Raw genomic sequence first — 19,853 nt, forward strand, 5'->3', positions numbered from 1 at the left:
AAAAAAAAAAAAAAAAAAAAAAAAAAAAAAAAAAAAAAAACAAGAAAACACCAAAATCCATTTGAAAGAGACTCAAGTTTAATTATGTCGACTAACCCTCTTGTTATAAAATGGAACGAGTTGAATTGATTGTTTAACATTGATTGAGAAACTCAGACAAAAAAGGAAATGGGTTTTGTTGGTATGATTGTTTAATTCATTTAGGAAAAAAGACAAAAAGAAGAAAGAAAAGTTACTAAAAACCATATAGAATATCGACGTTATTTTTGGTTCTCCCTATGAACTTTCACAAAAACATTTAGAGGATAAGAGAAATAGATTCTAAAATTTAGGGTAAATGATTAAGAAGTTGGTAGGTTAAGAGGTGGAAGAAGGATGATAGGGAAAAAAAAGGAAAGTTGATGTGGTTGGTTGGGATAATTTCACATGGAAAAAAAAGGAAAAGTAAGTACTTTTGGATGTGCATCCAAAAGGAAAAGAAATTAAATGGAATGGTTTTGTCTTACACTTTGTGTACAAGTACAAGTACTTGTTGTTGGAGACTAGCTTGGCAAGTAAGCTAGCACAAGCAACAAATAGAAATGGTGCATTCACTTTTTTGGTCCAATTTTTTTTAAACCAACCTTCACAAATTCCTCTATTTTCTCCTCATCCTTGCCATTTTTTGTTGCGGGTATGAATCAAACTGATACGACTCTCTTCTTTTCAAGCTTTAGAGAAATTCAAGATTATTTTGACTTGTTCGAGATCAGATCGATTGTTACAATCCCAGGCGCTCCTCTTATAATATCTCGAAAGGGTTAAAATTTTTAGAGAAGAAGAATATGTGAGAAAATGAGGATCGGAGGTTGTTGGAATTTTTGGAGGAGGTGAAAGTTGAAGGTGAATATGGCTACTTTTTTCTTTTTAAAGAAAAAAACAAGAAATTAAAGATTAGCCATTGGATTTAGGGTAAGAGAATCGAACGGTTGGTATTTTAAATGCTGGGAAATTGGATATTGGAATTTAAAATGGGCTAAAAAAATCTCTAGCCGACAGTGAAGACAGCCAGATGCGCGACTGCATAAATTCCTATACTCTCGTGGTTTCATCTTGCACGTAAGGCGTGTGTACTGCACACCCGCGTACGCACGTGAGGGAGGTGGCAGACAACTGCATTTTGTTTTTTCCTTTTTTTCTTTTAATAATAAAATCCTTTCGAAAAATTAGATTGCGACACGTTTAATCTCATTGGTGAGCGTGAGCCCCTTTTCCTCATTGCCTTGCTGTTCATCCACGTGTACAACGTCATCGCCATATCACGCCACACGTCATCAAAAATTTGACCATTGCATGCCACGTCAGCAACAAGATATGTCTATCGAGCACCACATTGAATGATACATCACCACCACGTGAAAACATTTTTCTTCTAATCTTCTTTTATGCATCGGTCTCTTTTGCCCTTTGATTTAAAACAATTCAGGATGTATTGAAATCATACTTTTGAGCGGAGCGGAGTAAGATAAATGGTCTGAAATACTAAAAATGTTACGATAAAATTTGAATTTTTGTGATATAAAATTCTTAATTTTATTAAAGCTCTAGCAATCTCGTTTTTTATAATGAGAATTCATATATGATCTCAAACTCGAGGATTTGAGCTTCCATCTTCTACTTGTTAAGGACGTTGCTCACAATCCGACTCTTTTCCATCAACCAACCTGATTACTTTCTTTGTTCTTATTATTCATGGTATTCTAATATGAAACTTTTAATAAAGGATCGTTCTAACCATATGGATGGACAACAATTGATGTCAAAAATTAGTATACTAAAGCAACGATAAATCTGTATGATCGAAAAATAATGTGTTTAGAAAATAAGGGTAAGTAATATTAGTGTGGTGCTAAGTCAGCTAAACACTAATGGAGAACTTAGAAAGTATAATGTATGTGTTGTTCATCGGAATGCAGTCAAAATTTGTATTTTATATTCATACACTTATAATGAACCTTCAATTTTTTCAGCTCTCTTTGAAAATCTCATCTAGCTGTTGGGTCGTCATAATCATGAAATACTCGTGCTCAATCTCTTTGAGCTCAACGAGACCCTTCGACAAAAGGTTGGTCATTAACCAACAAACGACTTTCTCTATCAGCCTTAAGATTTATTTTGCTTCAAGGTTCATCGTGAATGTACTGGTCTAACTCTCAAGAGATTGTTTAAAGCATTCATCTACTCTAGAGGTATGTTTAAGAAAACAAGGTGGCTTCATCAAAGAGTTGACCAATTAGGCCATTTGGTTGACCACTTGAAAAGTCAGTCTTATATGTCTTTTTGTCGACCCTGGCGGATTTGCCAAATGGATTCAGTTCAATTTGTTGAATAAATTCATAGCGTTGTATATAAAAACGAACGATAGGTAGCTATGAAAAAAGTTTCTAAAGCATAAAGAAAGAAACCTCAGTCGCTTTACCCCTTCTATACTCCCTTGTATATACCCATTACACTTTGAAATCAGCCCTCAAAGTATCGAATTCGATACTTTATAGTGTGAAGGAGTGTGAAAGAGTGAAAGAGGACATCACAATTATTCAATAGGATACTTCAAACTTAGGCTAACTCCATGTGCCACTACTAAGCTTATAGGCCCTACGTTGGGGCATGTGCCTTTAAAGTGAAACCCGCATTATTATTGGACCCTATGTATATGTATTTCCTCGCATCTCTTTTAGGTTTCGATCTATCTCACCTTTTTAGAAAAAAATGAAAACAAATATGATTATGACGATGAGAAAATAAGCACAATTTTTAAGAATTAAAACAAAAAAACGAAGAACTGAATAGTTATTTCAATGGAGTCTAAATGTTACACATGATTACATAACAATACTGGGAGACAAAAAATGATACGAACAATTAATTAATTAATTAATTAAAATAAAATAAAATAAATAAAGTTTTAATGGTCTCCATTGCTATGAAAGTTGAAGCAAGAAAGAAAAGGAAAAGGAGTCCTTTTCAAATAATACAAATTTAGTTTTTGAGAAACAAAAAGAGAATCTAATAATAGAACGGAACATTCTTTTTTGCATAATTATTTTGTTTGCCCCTCCAATTTCTCACTATTTATAAAATAAACCCCTAAATTATGTGTCGACAAAATTAAAAATAAAAATAAAAAATTATTTTACCCTCTATTTCCCTTCCCATTATATTCATCTACTAAATTTCAATCAAAATAAAGTCTTAACAAATTAATATATAAATAAATGAATGCCATTAACTCTTAATTCAATAAATAAATAAATAAAATGAGGAGACAATAAAATGTGGATCCAGTAGACATTACACGTGATTAGGAAAGGAATTGTGTGTGGTTATCACGTGCCTCTGACCCCACTTTCTTTTCAAGATTATAACACCAAATTCAAATAATTAAATATAAATATATAAATAAGCATCTTTCTTAAAGCTCACACTATTATTACAACATAAACAATATCATCACAAACTTATTCACCCAAAACAAATGGAATCATTGAATTCTTGAAGAAAGTATGAGGAAGATTAGAAGGGAAAGAATCTGGGCAATGATTTTTTGTTTTCTGGGTGGGGAATGGAAGGATTAATAATGATGATTTTGGGGATTGTAAAACAAAAAAAAAATGTGTTAGGATTGTTTTCGGTGTAAATGAAACAGAAGATTGAGATGTGTTGTGTGTTGTGTGTTGTGTTTGAACATGAATATGAAGATGGAGCTCACTCACTCTATTGAACCACCGCCATTGACTGAAACTCATTCCCCACGCCATTGGAGCTCCCTGCATTTCTTCTCTCAAACTCTATTTTGTAATCCATGTTCTTCGTGTTCTTCGTGTTCTTGTTCTTGTCCTTGTCGTCGTTGTCTGGTGTATCATCCTCATCTTCGCTGCAATACTCTTCTTCATTGTTGCTATCAGGTCGGTAGAGCTCATGCAGCTCCATCAGCTCATTCACAATGTCTTCTGGCTTCAAATGCAAAACGATAATCGGAATTTATTCATAGAAATATCTAATGGGGTTGTGAAATTGTGATTTGTTTTATGAATTCATGAGTTTACCTTCGTGGATGTTGCTGGTTGTTCTTCAGTTCCTTCACCGAAGAGGCTTGCGGATAGGCCTTCAGTGAGTATGGTTTGAGAAGTTTCTGTAGCTGTTGATAGGGCCATTTTCGTGTCCATATTCTTAATGGGGTCTTGTTCGGTTTTGCTCGTGTCGCTGAACGAGCTTCTACTGCCACTACCACCGCCATCAGAACCACCGCCGCCGCTGCTGCTGCCGAGGATCTTTTTGCGGTAAAGGGCGTCGAGTTCGTTGAAATAGGGGCAGGTTTTAGAATCCTCGCGGCGTTTTTTGTTGCTTTCTTTAACCTTCTTGAAGTACTTATTGATGTTTTCCCATTTCTCCTTGCATCTTTTGGCGCTTCTCTTGTAACCCATCCGTTGCATTCCAGCTGATATTTCTTCCCAGAGAAGACCCTTTGGACCTGTCTCTTGATACCTCGTTTCAAGCCCACCTCTCAGCTTAATCAGAGCTAGAACTTCTTGTTTTGGCCATCTTGAAGAGAAGGGTTCGGCACTCCCATCTCCCCCTTGGCTGATTTCCTGATATGGCATTGGCTGATCCAATGGCGACAGTGTATTTGAAGGCGGCGGATTCTGATCCTGGGCGGTTTTTTTATTTTGCTGCAGTGACAGAGCTGTTTGTGGTTGCAATGGCGGAGGGGGGACAGGAGATAATGGCACGGGCACTGACACTGGGACAGGCACAGGCATAGGCACAGGCACATCATGTTGTTGATGTTGGTGGTGTGGGGCTACAGAAGAAGGGATATTCACCACAGGTAATTGAATGGTTTGGCCAGTAAATTTCTGAAGAAAAGCAATGATAGCGGCATCCCTAGAAGCAGAAATTGTCCGTTCTTGTGCCATTCTCTCTTGCTCTCGGCTCAATCTAGCCATTTCTTGCCTTTTCCACGTCTCTTCTCTAATCATTCTATCCTGCTCTCTCTTCCCCATCGCTTCAAGAAACTTCTGCTGCATAACCTCCTGTTTATGCATCACTTCCTTCATCAAACCCTCAAAAAACTCCATCATCATCTTATGGGTTTTCGACCCACTTCCCTTAACCACCCCCCTCCGCCGCTTCCGACTGGTTCCGGCGACACTCGACGGCTCCCCTTCAAGGTCAACATCAAACCCCATCTCTTCTTCATCGTCATCATCCTCCTCCGTGGATGCAGACGAGGTGTTCGACGAAAAGCTGACACCCATAGGAGCGGTCACAGGCGGTGGCCTGACGGTGAAATGGTCAGCAGGTGAATAGATTCCCATTGGGGTCTGTGAGGAAATAACAGTAGAAGAGATTTTGACAGATGAGATTGGAGTTGGGTTACTAATTCCAAAACCAATGGGCGGCGCTGAGAAACAAGAAACCGCCACGTTGGGAGTAGATGCCGCGGCGGAGGCGGAGGCGGAGGCGGAGGCGTTGTGAAGTGCCTCAAGTTGTGTGAAGAATTTGTAGGTTTTGCCATCTTGACGGCCACCACGGCCTTCTTTAGTGCGCTTGTAATATTTCTGAACGTTCTCGAATTTCTCTTTGCATTTTTTGGCGCTTCTGTTGTAACCCAATTCCGTTAGCTTCCTGTTACAGAAGATTGTTGCATTATTCTGTTGATGATGACGATGATATGGTGGTGAAAAAGACGTAATTACCCTTGGAAGTTTTTGGCTGTGAGTTCATGTACATTGTATTCTATACAAATTTTGGAGCACGGAAAAGAAGGAAGAATTATTCTCGGGATTTTAATCTCCTCGGTTTCATAAACACAGCCTTAATTGCTTCAGCTTCATCTTCATTTTTCTTTTCTTTTCTTTTTTTTTTTTCTATAAAATACTGAAAAGAAAACAAGAAGATGGAGAAAAAGTTTTTTTGTTTTCGTTTACTTTTTTGTGTTCGATGATTGGTTAGGATTCATGCAGCGGATCTGAGCAGTTCAATGGAAATTTGGAACAACAAAAACGATGAATCGATCTAATAAAAATTCGTTAGTTGCACAGAAATTTGTACCTGGAAACTTCATCCCAGAGAGGACCTTTGAGTGTCGCATCACGGAAAGCGGAATCCATATCTGACCTAATTCTAAGCAGCGCTAGAGTTTCCTGACGAGGCCATCGATTACCAGCGCCGCTACTACCGGTTGTTCGGTCGGCATCATCTCCGGCAAGTCCTTCATCATCGCCGACGACCGGCATCTGGACAGTAGTGGAGAGACGAAAGATTTCCTCATAATTCAAGGAAGACGATGCAGGAGGACGACTACTAATCGGCGAAGCAACTTCGACATGTTGAGAATCGGTTGTGGCGTCTACAGTCAAGGACGGAGTGGTGATATCCGGCGGCGAAACAGTAAATTGAGATTGAGATGGAGGTAATTCCAATCCGGATCCGGATCCGGATCCAGGTTCTGCAGCGGGTTCCATGAGCTTAAAATCTCCGGCAAGAAGAACTGTAATCTCTCCACTTTGAAACAGTCCAGAAATGAACGCCGGGAAGTGAAAATCGAAGGGAAACCCAGCTTCAGACGAAATGGAGACGGCGGAGTTGCGGTGCGGAGTTGAATCCGTTGGTCGGAAGCTCCATTAAACGATCTGTCGAGAGAGAAGATGAAGAAGTGGGGAGGAGGCGGGGAAGAGAGTTTAAGGTTTGGAAAAACTAAAAAGAAGCCATAATTAAAAAGGAACAAACAACTCAGAGAGAGAGAGAGAGAAGCAGTAGACAGCTGGAAAATAAAAAATTAAAAAAAAAAATTGAAGTCAGAAAGTGAACTCCTACGAGTTAGTGCTCTAAGAGCCTTTCAGATTTCGATTCTTTTTTTTTTTTTTTTTTTAATTACATAATTTTAAAATAGATAAATAAATAAAAGAAAAGAAAAGAAAAGAAAAGAAAAGAAAAAGACGGCATAATCATCTTCATCGCAACAGCTCTGCAGACCACTAGCAGTTGTTTTATTTTTTTTTTATTTTTTTTACCACTAATTTTTTTTTGTAAGATTAAATAAATTTTAGATTAAAATGAAAATTAGTGAAATAAATTATTCAATAACCCTGCTGTTGTGTCGGATTTATCTCTTAAAATTTTGGATTTAAATGTTAATTTTATTTTCTTTTTCTACTTTAATATTTTAAATATTTGCAACTAATAATTTAATGTAATAAAAAATAACTGACAAAACACCCTTCACTCCAGTTCAGTACTTTTTTTTTTTTTACTTTATTCGAATTATTAATTCTAATCGGAACTAGCAATCAGCTTAAGGGAATAAATCAATAATTATATAAACTTTTGGCATTTAAACTTTCTAATCATTATTATTTTAGGTTGATCTGTTCAATCCTCTTTCAATTTTAACTAAAAATCATATTCCTCGATAAAAATACTTTTAGGCTAATTTTAAAATTAAATTTATAGATTTATTAGATACAAAATAAAAAATTTAAGAAGTTTGGGTTTATAAATACTAATCTTAAAAGTTTAGGCTTCCCTCCGTAATTAGTTAATAATTTAAATATTTTTCTTTAAAAAATGAAATCAACAAAAATTTAAAAATCATAGGGTTATGGAATCGAGTTTTAGATAACTATTAAATATTTTTTTAAAACATTATTTTATTTTAATATTATATTTTTAAGAATGTTTATTTAAGTCTCTAAATTATTTAATTGGATTTATGTTTAGTCTTTGTTTTGAATGTATATAGTTCATGTATTGATTTAAGCTCATATAGAAATTTAGAGTCAAATAAGTTGGTTGAGTGAGTATTAGGTGAGCGGATCTTCTATGGTAAAATAATAAAATTCATTGAAATATGGTATATATTTTTTTGTAAAAATAAAATCAAGAATTTAATCCACAGTAATAAAAATAAAAATGGTCAATCCAAACATTAGTCAATCATATGTGTTACATTATCCCTGTATGTGTTGCAAAATCTCATATAATTCAAATATTAAAAATTTATAAGTCATAACACATCACTAACCTTAATTACAAACACTAAATATTATTGATTTTAAAAAATATAGGAGTAGGGTAGGATTGTAACCTTAATTCTAAGGTTGGTTCGATTGATCCAATAAAAAAAAATGTCGACCCATAAATTAAATCAATTTTTATATATTTAAAAGATTAAATTCAATCTAAATAACCTAATTGGTATGGTTTGAGTTGCATAATTTTGAGCTATATTATAAAAAAATTCAAAATTAAAAAAGGGAAAATAATCAGACACAAACGGGAGTAAGATAAGAAGATAGATTGGAGGAGGAGGGTCGGTGATTTGACCCAACGTTTCAGGGGGCGGTGTCGGCGTGGCCTTTCATAATTGGATTTTGCCTTGACTTTTCCCAAGAATTGACACCAGCTTACCCTGGCCCCAACTCTACACCAGATTCCCTCCTTCTCCTATTATTTTTTTTTTAGATTTTTATAACATCTTATTAAATCAAAAACTAAAATCATTAAAAATATATATATATATATATATTTTAAAATTTTTAAAATTTTCAACATTATTAGTTTCTTTTTAACTTAATTCAAAAATAGCATTAAATTTAAAAAAAAATTATATATTCTTACTGTTGGTACCATATTTAAAAAAAAACACTCGTAAAAATTATTTCTAAACTTTTTAATTTATATTAATATTATCATGAACATTTTTTAAAAATTTTAAATTCATGTCTCAAAATTTAAAAAAAAAAATAATTAGGAGGAATTTAGTTTATCATATAGAAGGAAAGAAAGAAGTAAGATAGAGAGGGACAGGACGTATTTAAAACCATGCAAAGCATAGAGAAAACATTAAGAATAATATGAGGAGAGACCACATGTAGCGCACATTCTAATTTATAATTATAATTAATGTTTGAGTTAATATAGATTCTTAATTTTTTTTTTAAAATCCATTTTTTAATACATCAATAATTTTTTAATTTGAAAAATTCAATACAAATTAAAAAAAAATACAAAAATATAATTTAATCACTCAAATTAGTAATTATGAAAATGAGAGGGAAAAGAAAAGAAAAGAGGAAAAAAGGGAAAAGGAAAAGGCAAAATGGTGGCATGAGGGGCACATGGTGATTGACTGTAGTTTAACGAAGTTGTCGAACCATATTAAATAAGGAGCACGTGATGGGAAACAGGGACACAATCGTAAATTCACACCTCCCCTTTCGTAAATTTTCCCATCCATCCAATTTCCGTAAATTCACTTCCTAAAAAACAAAATAATAAATAATAAATAATATCTAATTTGACAGCGCATAAATCCTGTACCCATTTCCTTTCCTTTTGCTTGTCTCTTTCTCTCTCTCTCTCCTCTTTTTTAAATTATACAGGTTGTATATACAAATATCCGATATTAAATTAATTTCTTTTTTTGTTCTTTTTTCCCCCTATTTTCCTTAAATTTTAACTTTAATATATTAGTATTTAAGCTTATTTTACCCTAATTTAATAAATTTATAATTTTTTATTTATCTCAAATAATTTTAAAAATTTTCTTTTAAATTTTGTATTTAATACAATATTTTAAAATTCTAAACTCGGTTCATAGAATTAAGAAGAAAAAAAAATATCAATAATTTCGCTGTTATTATTGAAATTGAATAATTAAATAATGATGGAATATCTTAAAATAATTAATTTTATAGTGACATTAAAATGAGAACTTGAAAATGGACGGTAACACTCAAAAAATGTCACATAAATTTGTATATTTTATTAATCAGAAAAAATTGAAGACTTTACTAGGAAAGGTTTGACTTTTTTTTTCTTTTCATTTTTATATTTTATTGATATTTTATTTACTAAATCATTATTGGAAAAAGTGTTTGACTTTATATCAAAAACTTAATATATTTATTTATTATTTTATTTTTTTGTTAAAAGGAAAAAAAAATTACAACAAGAATTTGATTAAATTTAGGATGAAAATCCAATTATTTTTATATTATTGTAACTATAAGGTTCTTTTAGCGTGTAAACATAGAAAATGAATTTGAATTTATTTAATGTATGAAATGCTTCCAAGAAATCAACGGTTTTGCTTATACAAATGATATAATGAATATTTTTTTTATATTAAAGTATTAATTTAAGTTATCTCAAATTTGATTCCACATGGTTTAATAACAAACTATTAATTACGTTTCCTTTTCCACTAAAATAAATAAAAAAAATCATTTTAAAAATATATTTCTTCACAAACAAGTTTGGGATGTAGAGTGGACTTGACATCATTTTCAGAATAATTATAAATATATTATTATTTTCATTATAAATTTAAAAAATCAATAGTATCTTAAATAGACTATAAAGTAAATACTTATTATTTATGAAATAATAGATAGACATAAATGTGACAACTATTCAAAATAATAAATTTGAAATTGTGGTAAGATGATGACCATGTTAATATGTCGGGCTAAGAAAATAAAAATAAAATCAAAATAAATTCTCTAAAATCCCAATTAAAATCTACCAAATTTAATTAAATTAATAAAACACGTCAAAACACATGGTACGCACCTCATTAATTATAAATTTGATTTAAACCAAGCACATGCATTATTTATTAGATTCAAAATTATGTATATATATATATTTTTTATCAAATTGGTAATTTATGAAAACCTCGGTAGATTAAATTAACAAACAATAATTAAATAAAATTTAATCTAAACTAAAATGGAGAAGTAATTTGTGATTGGATAATAATTGGGATTGTGATTTAGTAGGCTGGAGATGGAATCAGTTATAATGGTAAATATTAAAACATTAATTCTATTATTATCTACAAGTGTTCGGGTTTGGTTACGTGACTCTTGACTAATTTCACTGAAAAGTTGTATGACTTTACTACATTTGGTTGAGAGAAAACACGTAGGATATAGATATCGTGAGTCGACTAATAATGAGTGTGTACGGGAACGTGGGTGGCGTTTCTCCTGGATTTCAGAATCCCCCAACTGCCCTCCATCTTGTTTTCTTCCCTATACTTCTCTTCCTTTTCCTCTTTTCTAATTATCTCTTCTAATTTTTTAAAACAATTAAATATCATAAATAAACAGTATATAAAATATTTGAAGAACTGGTCACCAAGGGGTGGTGTCGCAGTTGGCTAGCGCGTAGGTCTCATAGCTTCGAGTTATCCTGAGGTCGAGAGTTCGAGCCTCTCTCTCACCCCAATGCTCTTTTTTTTTTTAATGTTTTTTAATTAAATTTAAAATGGGAGGTTTCTTTTTGGGGCTTTAATGGGCTTTTATCGACCTGGACAAAAGGCCCAAACTAACCATTGTTTTAGCTTGAGTATTATTATACATTACTTGTAACCTTAAATATTATTATAAAGGAATCAAGAATCCATATTTGGTCCAAATAAAAATGCTAAATAAATAATTGCTGCCACGTCATCTTAACACATCCAATCATTTGGTCAAAAACTGTCGCCTTCACTTGACCAATCAACAACAAACAATTACAGAAAAATAATGATTTAAATTTACGGATAATAATACGGGACTTCAAATAATTATTATTTTTTTTTCATTTTTATTTTTTAATGATGAGAAAACTAAATTTCAGAAATGTAAAGGGAGACGTGGATTAGAAAAAGTCCACGTCAGCGCAGACGTGTGGAATACAAAGGGCGAGAGCAATAAATGATTAGGGTTGCTAAGGCGTGATTTTACAGACAAATTAATTAATTAATTAGTTAATTAATGAATTAATGAATTAAGAAGTGATTACGAAATGCGCGAGGCGCCATCAAGTTCTTGAATGCCGCGTGTTTGGTAAGGCACACTGCTTTTCAAAGATGCGGTTCTCTTAATTTGAGCTTTCATTTCCTATTTATTTATTTATTTATTTATTTATATACCAATTTATAATTTTATAATTACTTAAATCCCACATTTTAAACACACTTGTTCGACTTTTCAAAATCCAACCACTTTTTTTTTTTCATATTTTATTTATATATTTTTTATGATTTTTTATGATTTTTTAGAGGAACTTTAAATACTAGAAATGAAAATTATTAAAAAAAAAAAAAGGGGTGAGATTATACACAATTTTTAAATGGTTATAAAACGGGATAAGAACAAAGGGTAGAGGTGCATAAAAATAAATTAAAATAAAATAAAAGATGATAAATAATGAATTAATACCAATAATGAAATTAAAACAAAATTGATAAAATCAATCAAATAAAAAAAAACAAATTAATTAAATTGGCTCAACTAACGAAATCAACATCTCTAAAATTGATTATACAATTGATAAAATTGACTCAAACCAACCGAATGCCAAATTGACCGCCACCTCTTAATTTATGTTATATTAATTGCTATATAATGATATATATAGAGGGGGTTTCATTTTTTTAACTTCACTTAAAAAAGTCCCAAATTATTAGGGTTGTAACGTTATTAATTTAAATACTCGTGATCTTTTCTTTATCTAAAACAAACCTTCTTTTTCTATCGCTCTTTATGATCTTAAGAGCATTGGCCGTCATGACCTAAATAAAACACTTTCAACCGTTTTATATAAAACTAATATAACATAAACCAAGATGCACCGTTGGAGCTGCTGCATATTTATTAGCTTATTAGATTGTTATACATAGTAAAACTATATATATATAGAAGATAATCATATACACTAAACTACTATTTATAATATAATAAAAAATTGGTATAGTTATATAAGGAGATAGTTACATTAAATTGAACTATATATATACCTTTAGTTAGTGATTTGAAGACATATTCTCCTTATATGAAATGATCAATATAAAAATTTAGTCAAACACACGGTATTTAATATTGTGACATTATGGTTAAGTATCTGGAGACTAATGCAAGGAAGAAGACACCTTAGTACTAGGAACAAGATTGCCTCTTAGTTGGTAATGGTTTGGTCTTGTTTTGATACCATCGCAGTGGTGAGAGAGGGGAGAATTTAAGCAAGCAATTAAGAAGACACAAAATTGGGAGCTAACGTACATGAATGTAATAATTATAGGACTGTGTCCCAAACCAAACGAACCCATAAAATGATATAAAATGGCCCGCACGAGTGAGTGGTCGGCTCATTCCTTACACTCAAAAACTCCCCTTTTTTCTGTTCTGTTCTCTTGGCTTCTTCGTAGCTTCCCAGCCAAGACCAAACCCAATTCCAAATCCAAATCCAAATCCAAATCCAAAGCCCCTGCACCCACCAACCAACCAACCAACAAACCATATCAAAATTTTGAATCATACCCACTTCTTAATCTTTCAATTCCCATAATAAAAACCTTTCCTTTTTCAAAACCCATAAAGAATATCGACTCTTTTCACGCTACCCACCCACTCCCCATGCCTTAAATATTCTTCTTCTTCACTTCACTTCTTAATCTCTCTTCATTTCGCTTTTTCCTTCCTGGGTTTTCTTTATTTCTTGGTTTTTCCAAATGGGTTTGCTTCGATTCTTCAAGAAATCCAAACTTTCTCATAAAAAAACCGTTCTTGACCATGTTTTTTTTGCTGCTGGGAAGTTCCGGTGGACTGAGATCGAGGCTTTTACTAATCATTTCTCCACCGTCGTCGGCTCCGGCGGCTTTAGCAAAGTGTATCTTGCTCGGATGACAGCCGGAACGGCGGCGGTTAAGATTTTGGGAGGTAGTGAGCGGCTCAATCGGATGTTCCGGCAGGAGTTGGACATTCTCCTTCAGCTCCGGCACCGAAATATTGTCGGTTTCATTGGCTATTGCGATGAAGGAGGTGAGAAGCTGAGTAACTATTTTTTAAAAATGTTCTTGTTTTCTTGAGTGGAATTGGGTTTACTTTCGGAATTTGATTCGTTTAATTAATACACTCTTTTTTTAATTAGATAATGCAAATGAAAAGTCTAATTTTTTTTGTTAATTAATTAAATTTGTATTAGTGCTTCAAAATTAAAGTAGTTTTCTTCCCATTTAGAGAGGAAAAGAATAAAGGAAAAAGAATGATAATGGATAATACTTTCTTTTCGAATAAAAATCACTTTGCCCGAACCGGCTCAACCCAATTTGGGTCGGTCTTTAAAAATGAAGTGGTTCAAGTTTGAACCAAATTTAAAGACAAGTTTATGATAGGCTGAATCCGGGTCGAATTTAATTTAATAATTCGAGTTTAGCTTAATTAATATTCCAATGATTAAAGTATAGTTTAAATTCTAAAAGTGAAATTCAATGAAATTGCAGATTTAGGAGCTTTAGTATTCGAATATGTCCCAAATGGGAATTTACAAGAGAAGCTCCACAGCCGACCGGCGGCGGCGGCGGCGGTTCTGCCATGGGAAATCCGGCTGACCATAGCCTTTCAATTAGCCCAAGCAATCGAATATCTCCACGAGAAATGCAGACTCCAAATCGTTCACAGCGATATAAAATCTTCAAACATTTTACTCGACGAACGATTCAATTGCAAATTGTGCGATTTCGGCTCTGCAAAAATGGGATTCTCGTCGGCGGTGGCGAATCAGTCGTCGTCGCCGCCGAGCCCTTTCAGAGCAAAGCAATTGATGATGGGATCCCCTGGTTACACAGATCCCCAATACTTACGAACCGGAATCGCTTCAAAAAAGAACGACATTTACAGTTTCGGCGTCGTTCTTTTAGAGCTAATCACCGGAAAAGAGGCATTCTGTTCGGAAAAGGGTCAGATTTTAACTTCAATTATACCGCCGAAGGTGCGCCACGGTGGAGGAATTACACCGTCGGCAGTGGTGGAGCTAGTGGATCCACGGCTTCGGGGGAATTTCGATGGGGGAGAAGCGGGAGCCTTGCTCTCAATTGCGACGGCCTGCATATCGCAGCCGCCGGCGCCCAGGCCGACGATCGGTGGGGTACTGCAGATGATGAGGGAGCGGATCGGGAAGATGAGCGGAGACACGTGGCAATAAATTATTGGGAAATGAGCTGTGGTAAAAAGTGTAAATATGTAAATGGGTTGAGGGTTTTTTTTTTGGAGTGGAATATTTGTTTGTTTGAGCAATTAATTCAACTGTATAACTATAACATATTCAAAATTCATATGTTTATGGTAATATGTATATCTTTATGTCACACCAACTTTTAGCATGCAAAATAAAACAATAATAATAATGAAAAATATTAGAAAATTTGGTCACCATTATTGAGACGCTTAATGTACTATCTTAATGCTTCAACGCTCGATGTCAATCAAAGATAAACGTACATAAAAACCTTTTCGATTCTAGTGACTATGTTGCAACATTACAACTTATTTCTGTAAAAGTATCTTTAAGTAAGTGAGCGATAAGGCCTCACGGGTGAATAGGCATTACCCCAAATGAGTAATATCAAATTGAATCTCGAGTTTGGTAATAATTTAGTTTGGAATATCAATTTTTTTTTTTCAAAAAAATATTAATTAATATTCCAAACCTATCCGTTAATTTTTGTCATCACCATGAATATTATAATTGGGCCGAGCTGATTGGCCCAACCATATGAAATGTGGGCCAAAGATGGGCCTGAGCTTCAATCATTTTCTGGGCTAGACTCAAACTGGTCCAGCCTAATGTCTAGACCTAGTCCATGAGACTATCTCATTGGAGCAAGATTTTATCTGTTAATTTTTAAAAAAATAAAAGAAATTAAAAAATCACTCCCCTCCTTAAAAATTTATAAAAATAACAATTCATTAAATTTTAAAATTGATTGATTTAGCCCTTTTAGAATTTAACTATTTAGCGGTTATAACAATTTAGTCTCTCAACTTTAATATATAATAATTTGTAAAACGTACTTTTTGAATTAGAGACACACGAGGGTTGGGAACGTGAGTGAGTCATTACATTATCCAATAAGATAGCTACGTTAAAAACTGTTGTATATGAATTGAATAATTGACGTATGAATATATGACATATATGACGTCGAAATTATCAACTAAACTGGACGAGCAGGAATGAAGACGATGCTAGCAACAGAAAACAACATTCAATAATTTCTTAGTAATAGTAAACAAAGTTTATTATATGACAAAGGTGATAAGAAACCATAACAAGTGTGTGAACTCAATTCAAAGACAGCAACAACAAGAGAAGCAAGCAAACACAATAACAATAAAACACACACAAACATAGCAATTCAGGCGACGATCTTCAAGTCTCATCCATCACCAATCGCCTTATCTTTATTCTTCCACTAGTCACACACCCATTACCCTGATTACAATGGCCGACGGCCGTTATCAGCGGCGGAAGCTCCTCACCTGAGACGGAGCATCCACTTCGTCGTCTCGCAGCTTCACAGCGGTGTAAGTTCCCGCGCCGACGATGGCTCCCAGCGTTGGTGCCACTAGATACACCCATAATGCTCTGTAATTTCCGGCAGCCACGGCGGGGCCCAATGTTCGAACAGGGTTCATGGAACCACCACTTGAGGGCCTGAAAAACATAAAGTTATGATTGAGAATTGTGTGAATAGGATCTTTAGTTATTGAATTCAATTCTTTATTGAGGCTTGGTTTAGCAAAAAGTTGGCAAAAGATTGGATTTTTAAGATGAAATCATATTATCTCTAACTCACCCGGCCACAAGAATGTTCACCATAACTGTAGCTCCAACTGCAATCCCAGCCAACTCTCCCACCTGTAACAAAAAGGACCATAATTTGTTAACGGTTGGATGATGAAAGTCACACATCGGCTAATTTAAGGAATGATCGTGGGTTTATAATCAAAGAATACTCTTTCAATTGGTAGTGACGCCTTTTGGGGAAACCCAAAGCAAAGTAGTGGACAATATCATACCGTTGTGGAGAGTCGTGTTCGTCTAATATTAACAACATGATTAGCGTACCACGGATTGTTAAGAGAGGAATCCTAGATCGGCTAATTTAAGGATTGATCATAGGTCTATAAGGAAGGAATGCATCTCCTTTGGTATCATAGGTTCTATACTCAAAGTGGATAATATCATACCACTTTGAAGAGCCGTGTTCCCCTAACATGGTATCAGAGCTATACCCTTAACCTAACCACATCAATAGAATCTTCAAATGTCGAACATAGAAGTTGTGAATCTCAAAGATATAGTCAAAAGTGACTAAAGTGTTGAACAAAGGATATACTTTATTCGAGGACTCTAGAGAAAGAGTCGAGTCTTAATTAAAGGGAGACTGTTTGAGGGCTCCAAAGGCCGTATACTTTGTTCGAAGGGAGGATTGTTGGGAGACGAATTCCACGTTGGTTAATTTAAGGGATTGATGGTGAGTTTATAAGTAAGAAATACTTCTAGTAGGAGAATTTTTGTTAAACCAAAAGTAGAGTCGACAGTATCACACCATTATAGAGAAGTGTAGTTCCTAACAAATGTAAGATGGTTATAGAAAGTGTAGTTACCGCTCGAGTATCGGTTGCGACGGCGGTGACAACGAACAAGAGATTGAAAGTGATAAAGAATTCAAGAGCGAAGGCTTGGCCGGTGCTGACAGAGGGGACGGTGACGCCGCCAGACATGAAAGGGTGAAAAACACCTTTAAGAGCAAAAGAGGCGCAAATGGAAGCAGAGACCTGAGCAGCGATGTAGGCAGGGACTTGGACCCATGGGAAGTGGCGGAGAGCGGCGAAGGCAATGGTGAGCGATGGGTTTAGGTGGGCGCCGGAGATGTGTCCAGTCGACAGAATTACGATCATTACGGCCAGCCCGGCACACGCAGCGTTTCCGATCAGAGTCTCGGCGCCGTTGTACTTCTGATTCACAATGGGTCCTGCCGTCGCCGCAAATATCAGGATGAATGTTCCCACGAATTCTGCTCCCAACTAAATTTCAGTCAAACAAATAATTAATTTAGCTTCTCAATAAATAAATAAATAAATATATATATAATTTAACTTTTAAATAAAAAAAATATATGAAGAGAGTTCTTTCGTTATGAATTAATAATTTTATGGGGAACAATAATTCAATCCAAGTCAAAAACTTTTATTTATATATATATATATATTTATTTACTGCAAAAACGAAAGTGATAAGACGGAATATTAAAATCCTATTTTATTTCATTTCGTTCCAAAATATTTATTTATTTTTAATTCCTAATTCTTTATTATTTTTAATCTATATACCCTTAAGAAAATATTGACAATTTTAATTTTAATTTCATGATTGAATTCAAATAAATTGATAAATAAATAAAGCACAATAATACTAAAATTAAAAGATATCTATTCTAATATATTAATTCAATTAGCCTACTTTTATATATATTTTAAAATATATAAAAATAATGCTTAAAAGAATGGGATTAATAATTAAAATAGGCTAATAATGAGGATTAAAATATAAATTAAAGGCATAAAAATAATAAATAATAATAAATAAAAAAAAAGAGAGAGAAAATGGTACCTTGCGGGTGAGAGAAACATCAGGAACAGGAAAGTCAGTGAAGCACGTGTGAGGCTGGCCCCACGTGGGAGCATTCACGGGCAAGCACTTACACCGCGGCATTGACTTCCGATCGTACGACAACGAATCCACCCGCAAGCCAGAAAACAGCGGCCCTCCCGGCGTCCCCGGCGTGGCCGGAGCCGACGGCACCGGCGTTCCACTTTCCGATTCCGGCATTTCCTCCTTTTTTTTGGATAAACAAACTTGTGGGTATTAAAAAAAATCAAATTTTTTTTTTGGGTTTTTTGTGGGAAACGGTGGGGATACGAAGGAAACGAAGTTACATGATTTTGAGGCTTTTATAAAGGTTGATCTAAGGCAGAATTGGAAGCTCAGCCAGGATAACAATAAACTCTAGAGTTCTCTTACTCTTGGATCGAAAATCAAGAACTGAACTGGGTTTTGTTTTTTTTTTTTGGGTTTTTTTGGGAAGAGGGCTGGTCTCAAAAGGGGCTGAAATTACATGATTTGGAGGCTTTTATAAATGTGTAGCTAAGGAAGATTTGGTGGGTCTAGCAAGAACATCCAACAGAAGAAGGAAGCTTAGAAGCTTTGAAGGAAGAAAATGGCGGACATGAAAGAGAGAAACAACAGCGCTGCAAATTAGAGTAGCAATGGAGAGGAGGAAGAGGAAAGAGAGGAATTTATACAGAGGAACGAACACCAATGAATATTTGCTTATTTATTTATTTATTTATTTATTTATTTTGATGTGAAATATTGTAATGAAAAACTAGTTGATATAATTAATGGAAGAAAGTCAATGGCCATCCATTTTTGTCTTCATACACCTCCTTTGCTTACCGCAATAATGGCTGGGCGGGGCGAGGAGGAATTTCTTATTTTTCTTTTATTTATTTATTTATTTATTTATTTATTATTGTAAATTAACTCTTAACCCAAAATTTAAATTGGTAAAATTGAATTTTTGTTTTTGTTTATAATATAATTAAAATAATAGAAGATTTGTCGCGTGTTAAAATATTTAATAAAAATGTAAGAACCGGTATATTAGCAACATATTATATAATTGTAATATGATAAATATGTAAATATTACACATGTATTATATTTTTATTAATTAAATAGTATATTAATGATCTAATAAAAAAGTGGCAAATAATTGATTTAGGAGAGAAAATTTTCATATTTTGAATATTGGTAACCAATTTTGACTCCTATTTTAATTTCTCTAAAATAATATTTTTTTAAAAAAAATTAAATTAAAAGCTTAACCTAATCCATATGCATAATTTAGTGAGTTTAGAAATCTCCCATTTTCAAAAATATTTATTTATTTTTTAATTTGAATATTCATA

At 33.7% G+C, this 19,853-nt stretch overlaps 3 protein-coding genes across 4 annotated transcripts; 1 reads left to right on the forward strand and 2 right to left on the reverse strand.

Moving 5' to 3' along the window:
• Positions 1 to 3,411: 3,411 nt before the first annotated feature.
• On the reverse strand, positions 3,412 to 6,795 carry LOC111459289 (trihelix transcription factor GTL1-like). Of its 2 annotated transcripts, none has more exons than XM_023102118.1 (3): positions 6,094 to 6,794; positions 4,086 to 5,667; positions 3,412 to 3,993 (listed from the first exon to the last, which is right to left on the reverse strand). In XM_023102118.1, exons 1-3 carry the CDS (start codon positions 6,504 to 6,506, stop codon positions 3,754 to 3,756), a joined length of 2,235 nt encoding a protein of 744 aa, XP_022957886.1. In that variant the 5' UTR covers positions 6,507 to 6,794; the 3' UTR covers positions 3,412 to 3,753. The 2 variants fall into 2 exon arrangements, with proteins under 2 accessions (XP_022957886.1, XP_022957888.1); XM_023102120.1 differs by having other exon boundaries at positions 3,871 to 3,989; positions 6,094 to 6,795.
• A 6,533-nt stretch (positions 6,796 to 13,328) lies between these two features.
• Positions 13,329 to 15,234, forward strand: LOC111459293 (probable receptor-like protein kinase At1g33260). Its single transcript, XM_023102126.1, has 2 exons — positions 13,329 to 13,856; positions 14,318 to 15,234. The coding sequence occupies exons 1-2, from the start codon at positions 13,547 to 13,549 to the stop codon at positions 15,016 to 15,018; spliced, it is 1,011 nt and encodes a 336-aa protein (XP_022957894.1). The 5' UTR covers positions 13,329 to 13,546; the 3' UTR covers positions 15,019 to 15,234.
• A 902-nt stretch (positions 15,235 to 16,136) lies between these two features.
• Positions 16,137 to 19,167, reverse strand: LOC111459297 (probable aquaporin NIP5-1). The gene is made up of 4 exons (XM_023102131.1): positions 18,493 to 19,167; positions 17,487 to 17,906; positions 16,673 to 16,734; positions 16,137 to 16,530 (listed from the first exon to the last, which is right to left on the reverse strand). Exons 1-4 carry the CDS (start codon positions 18,709 to 18,711, stop codon positions 16,335 to 16,337), a joined length of 897 nt encoding a protein of 298 aa, XP_022957899.1. The 5' UTR covers positions 18,712 to 19,167; the 3' UTR covers positions 16,137 to 16,334.
• Between the last annotated feature and the right edge of the window lie 686 nt (positions 19,168 to 19,853).

Source organism: Cucurbita moschata, unplaced genomic scaffold (assembly GCF_002738365.1).
Source record: "Cucurbita moschata cultivar Rifu unplaced genomic scaffold, Cmos_1.0 Cmo_Scf00022, whole genome shotgun sequence".
NCBI lineage: Eukaryota > Viridiplantae > Streptophyta > Magnoliopsida > Cucurbitales > Cucurbitaceae > Cucurbita > Cucurbita moschata.